Source organism: Sesamum indicum, linkage group LG8 (genome assembly GCF_000512975.1).
Source record: "Sesamum indicum cultivar Zhongzhi No. 13 linkage group LG8, S_indicum_v1.0, whole genome shotgun sequence".
NCBI lineage: Eukaryota > Viridiplantae > Streptophyta > Magnoliopsida > Lamiales > Pedaliaceae > Sesamum > Sesamum indicum.
In genome coordinates, this window is record NC_026152.1 from 16385165 (window position 1) to 16391179 (window position 6015).

General features: G+C 33.1%; 1 protein-coding gene across 2 annotated transcripts; it reads right to left on the bottom strand.

Annotated features, from left to right (window-relative positions):
- Positions 1277-6015, bottom strand: LOC105168984 (ADP-ribosylation factor 1). 2 transcript variants are annotated; one of them, XM_020696081.1, is made up of 7 exons: positions 5973-6015; positions 4742-4894; positions 4009-4079; positions 2475-2594; positions 2067-2185; positions 1665-1746; positions 1277-1577 (listed from the first exon to the last, which is right to left on the bottom strand). In XM_020696081.1, exons 2-7 carry the CDS (start codon positions 4887-4889, stop codon positions 1572-1574), a joined length of 546 nt encoding a protein of 181 aa, XP_020551740.1. In that variant the 5' UTR covers positions 4890-4894; positions 5973-6015; the 3' UTR covers positions 1277-1571. The 2 variants fall into 2 exon arrangements, with proteins under 2 accessions (XP_020551740.1, XP_020551739.1); XM_020696080.1 differs by lacking the exon at positions 5973-6015 and adding an exon at positions 1923-1995 and having other exon boundaries at positions 2140-2185.

The following is a 6015-nucleotide window of genomic DNA, read 5'->3' on the forward strand; positions in this document are numbered from 1 at the left end:
TTTTATAAGAATTATTTCACAGAATGAGTAAACGTCTCTTAAATTTGTATTAAAATCATCTTAATGCCTAATTTTCTCACTTTATTACTATTAAAGTTTACATTTTAATTTATTCCTACATTTTGGCCAATTTTTCAACAAAAAAGTAACACGAACCTAATTATCTGACCTACACAGCTATATTTTCAGGATAAATGTATTATTATTAACATTTTAAAGACATAAAAAGAAATCAACCCTATATTATAATATTTTAAAAAAATTTAAGTATATCAATATTTTTAATAACCTTTTCAACTAATAAGTGCAAAACCAGGAAAGATATTAGGATAATTATATTTACGCTCATGAACTACAGTCTATTTATATAAATTATTTCTGCATTTACTCACAAAAAGGTCAGGATCGTTTATATAAACCACCCTCGCTTTTTGAAAAATTATATATATGTCCCTAAAAATATCTTATACAAATTACTCTTACTTTTTTACTATGAAGAGTAGTTCATATAAATATACATAATGCAGGGATGGTTTGTATAATAATCCCAATATATTTTGATATTTCATTAGTAGATTTTAGTTTAAATTTAGTATATAACAAAAAAATGGGTGAAGTTATGTTTTGAATGTGAATTTTTGGTGAAAAAATTATTGTGGATATCATATGTGTCTATTTAAGTCGGATGGTAATTGATATATGCGTGTTATTTGATGATTATTTGAAAATATAAATACTTTTTAATATTATATGTGCGAGTTAGTACTCCGTACTAAGGTATAAAAGGAGTATGATTTTTGAAAAATAAATAAAAATGTTTGCATAAAATTATTTAAAACTCAAAATAAATAATGGTGAATAATTTAAAATTAATCTCTTTAGATTAAAGGATGGAATCGGATATTTTCCATTTTAACTTTGCAATTGAGAGTTTTTACCTTTCTTAAACTCAATGAATTAAATTAAACAACTTTTATTGTGACATGACAATTAGATTTTTGTGAGATTATTCAAGTTTATGTATACGTGGCGTTTACTTGATTCGTTTCCATATTTATATTTTACTACATACAGATACAGGTAAACAATTTGTAGATATCAATTTGCGTTGAGAAAACATTAATATCATGACAATTTATTTAAATTATATAGGAGTTGTAGTTGTAATTACAACTATAATTTCTGAAGGTATAGTTGTAATTTTGCAAAAAGTAAAAGATATTTGTATATTTTGGTCTAACCTTAAGGTTGCCACTGTATTTTACACAAAGAACAATTATTCAAGATATGTTTTGGGTTTCAAGCTCTTGTATTATAGTTAAACTAACCATGAACTTGATCTACCCTAAGAAGGGTAGGGAGCATTACAATTCCAAAAAATAAGCAGCTTCACTGCTGCTGACATAGTATAATAATGCACAATTACTGAGTAAAAACTCAAATGTACAAAATGAAGGCGACTATCTACCACAAAAGAAGCAAGTAAATGATAACTTTGAACAACAGACAAAATGTAAAAGACAATCTTCAGTTCAAGGATTGAGAGACGAAAGTACATGCAACGTTTCTTCTTAAGCCTGTTATCACCCAAAAAGGAAACCCATCAGAACTTTCAATCAGATTAACAAGGACTAAGGTATCCAAGGCAGTGAGTAAGATGGTACCTTGTTAGCAATGTTGTTGGAGAGCCAATCGAGCCCCTCATACAGCCCTTCCCCAGAGGTGGCACATGTGCTCTGGATATACCTGCAAGCAATGCCGTTAAGACTCTAATAGTTGGGGTAGGCGATTGATTAGATGCCTGTGTCTTATTCCAGAAGTTAGAAGCCACCTATATTGTTATGGGCACACAAAACACGCCCATATTCCTGCCCACCCCACCCACAAACACACACACACACACACACAGAGAAAGAGAGTACCAATGACGTTGACGCAGAGAGTGAAGTCCAAGCTTGTCAGTTATCTCAGCAGCATTCATAGCATTTGGAAGATCTTGTTTGTTGGCAAAACTGCCCACCCCACCCACAAACACACACACACACACACACAGAGAAAGAGAGTACCAATGACGTTGACGCAGAGAGTGAAGTCCAAGCTTGTCAGTTATCTCAGCAGCATTCATAGCATTTGGAAGATCTTGTTTGTTGGCAAAAACAAGAAGCACAGCATCCCTCAGTTCATCCTACAGGGTTTATCAATCAAATCATTGAAAAATGACCAAATGAAGTGTAGTTTTTCAGGACCACTACCAGGCTCACTTTAAGTCGATAAGAGGATTCAAAAACATGTTTCCACCTCAACTAAACAAGTCAAAAGTTGTGAAAGAAAGGTCAGTAACAGGTCCTCCTATAAAAGTTTTAAGCCAGGGAGAATCATATTTTTTTCGGTCTGATTTCAAATTTCTCTCCTGAGGAAATTCCAGCTGACCTTCAACATATACTATAAAACATTTTCCTGTTCAAATTGATTACCTCATTTAACATCCTATGCAGCTCATCTCTAGCTTCAACAACACGATCTCGATCATTACTATCAACCACAAAGATCAACCCTTGAGTGTTCTGAAAGTAATGCCTCCACAGTGGTCGAATCTGAACAATGGATCAAAATCCAGTATCAAAGACAGCTTATGAATGATAAAAGATAAGGATTAAGGAAGAGTAAACTTTGCGCTAAACACACGTAAATGAACAAATATAAAACGTGATGTAATCTCAACAAACATGGACCCAGAGAATGTAGTAACTTAAGTAAATAAGTCTACACTCAAGAAGAGATGAATCCACAGAAAGCTCTAAGTAGCACTATTTTCAAGTAAGGTTTAAGAAACTTTTAACTGGTGATAAACTTGGCAAAATAAAGATATTAGTAGGTTGCAGTAGGGCAAAACACGAAGACAATAAATTAATTTTGCTCATTTTGAAACCTAGTATTCTTAGGGAAAAACCAACACCAATACCTGGAACAAGGACCTGGTCTTAGCAAACTTTAGAAGTTACGCAAAAACTTACAAACCAAGGGTAAAGTTATGTTCGTGAGTGATGACCATTCAAGTTTATAACTGCAAAACAACAGTATGTGTATGCTTTATTTGGAGCAAGCCAGTAAAATGTCGGCCAAAATCGAGGTAAGCAAATATGATTTATACTGGGGATGAAGCACTATAATAATAACCCATTTCACAAATAACGTAACAAATTGAAATACTTAACATAAGATGGCAAATTCCAAAGAAGTACTTAAGACATCAGTATATTCTAAACTTTACTTCTGCACTTCCACATTTGGAGTGTAGAGCTAATACAACCAAGCAAAGTACATGAAATGTCAAAACTGGGTGCAATTTGCCTCTGTTGTCACAATTTGATAGTTCAACTAAGTCCTTGGGCAGGACAAATATGATTAGATATCAAAAGATCACACCTATATTTCGCTCAGGACAAGCCAGTAAAAGAACAATCTTTCATTCTGTAGTATACTTTAGTTTTAAAGTTTCAGTAAATTGTAGATCATAAGAACTGCAAGCAGGAGTAGAGAAGTATATGCGTCCCTAAGAGGACAAAGACTTATAATTTCTATAAAGCATAAAAAAGATACCAGGCATTGGTAGCCTATGAAGTACCTAGTTGTTCTCTTAGATAGATATCCAAATCCCAGATAAGCTATAGGGAGTTCAATGTTTCAAATTCATCTTTTTATACAGAGAACTAAAATATGCTAAACTGTGGGGTCTAACATATAAAATGCTTTCTGTTGTAGAAGACACCAACAGCAAAGGGGACATAGGGGGTGATAGGACAATGCCCAAGATGTAAGTAAGAACCTCAAGAAGTTTTTAGTACTAAAGAAACGAGTTTAGAATGAAGCTCAAAAACATGACATGACAAATCTAACATGTAATGAGCAGATCTTCAATGTGAACCGATTTAATGAATACAAGGCTAAATACATGCGTCATAAGGATTTTAAAAATGCAAAAGAAAAAAGTAACAGAACATCTTATACCTTGTCTTGACCACCAACATCCCAGACGGTGAAGCTTATGTTCTTGTATTCCACTGTCTCCACATTAAATCCTGGAGGAAATTATAATAAGTTCCGTAGTTAGTAAGGTTGTCTCCTGTGAATGATTTTTACAGGGCAGACATCTACGTTTGAAAACATCAAACTATACACTATCAATAAAACTGACAAACAAGACAAGCAAAAATCTAGGAAAATCCTAAAAATGTTAAATTTTCTGATTGGTCAAAATAACAAACCATGATAATCCTGGTGGGATCCCAGAAACTTTAAAATGTTCTCATGCCAATGTAAATATGTTTCTTCATATTGAATTTCATATTAAAGAACTATTTGAGCTGAAACCATGTTCGCCGATGTTGCCATCAAGGCTTTTTATGCTGCATCAACAAAATAAATGGCGGCGGTATAGATGTAAGAGAAAGACGCAAGATGCATATACAATCATCTCTACCATAGCACCACTTCTCCTTACCCTAATCTCTGTATGGGTATAACAAATGTGCAAGAAATTATATGAAGTGTTAAAAAAGAATCTGCAAGGGACTATTACAGCATGGTGAGGCAAATATATAAATTGATCTTCATGTGGCATTCTACCAAACTTGCACGTCACTAGTGTAACTTTTTATATATAGACAGAAAGTTATCAATCATTTGAAAAAGGAAAAAAACTTAAAGGAGAGAGCAATTCCATAAAAGAGAATAAATTTACCAATTGTAGGAATGGTTGTTACTATTTCTCCCAGCTTGAGTTTGTATAATATAGTGGTCTTACCAGCAGCATCAAGACCTACCATAAGAATTCGCATCTCCTTCTTGGCAAACAGTCGACTGAAGAGCTTGCCGAAAGACAACCCCATTTTCTCTACACAGAAAATCAAATTCAAGACTCTGCTTTGTAGATAGATTTTAGTTATGAGACCTTTAATAGTTGTAGTTTCCTCATTCTTAAATCAAAGAAAGTATGACAAGTGAAGAAGGAATGCGTCAGGTATAGTTGGTTAATACAAAGAGATCACGAAATGAGAGACAATAAGGTGTCAGAATTATAGAATGACCTGGAGCTTTTTAAACTAAAACCAGAAAATGATAGATTGCTTAGATCTATACATGCCAATACCACATCATCACTGCAAAAGGAACTCAGCCTTGAAATAATGTATGAGGTACACATCCTTCAAAGATCAATCGACAAGATTCAACATGGTATTACATAGAGATGACCCATTCTATAGTACATATTAAATTAATTAGACTTCAAAAAACCAGCAAGCCCTGCATGATTTTGCTTCCCATTAGATTTACTTATCCCTGGGAAACATTTGAAAGTTGCAGATATTTAATTTGAAATGCAAAGACACTTTTGAGTTCATTTCGTATTCCAAGATTAAGCATAAATTTAATTGTATAAGAACCCACAAGCATTTTAATCAGATAAATTCTCTATACATTTGACATTCATTTCAATCAAATAACAAAAGCAATTTAGAAAACACTTTCTTGAATAGTCATTAGAGGTCACTAATGAGCTGTGTATTCTGACAATCGTAATTAGGTTTTAAATCTAGAGAAATACGCTTCAAACTGATAATACACACAAAACTTGGAAAAAGAACAAAAGCTTAATCATCAACCATTTAAACCAATAAAATCCAGTAATACAACAAACAAAATAATATAATCAGGATACATAATGGAACAAACATGCAGCGGATCCAGTACTTGCGCATACGAAAACCCGCCAAAATTAAACCAATCAATTTACCCACGCACTCAAGCAAACATAAGCATACACATTCATAGAAAATGACACCAGGTGATCACAAAATTTCAAAAGAATCATATGAGATTTCATCCAGTGTTTGGAAATCTGGATCTACAATTTTGTTCACTAATAAATCAAACAAAAACATAAATTCGAGGAATAAAACAGATGAAATTACTTTGATGAAGAAACTCTTAGGAAGAGCAATTTGGGAGGAAGAG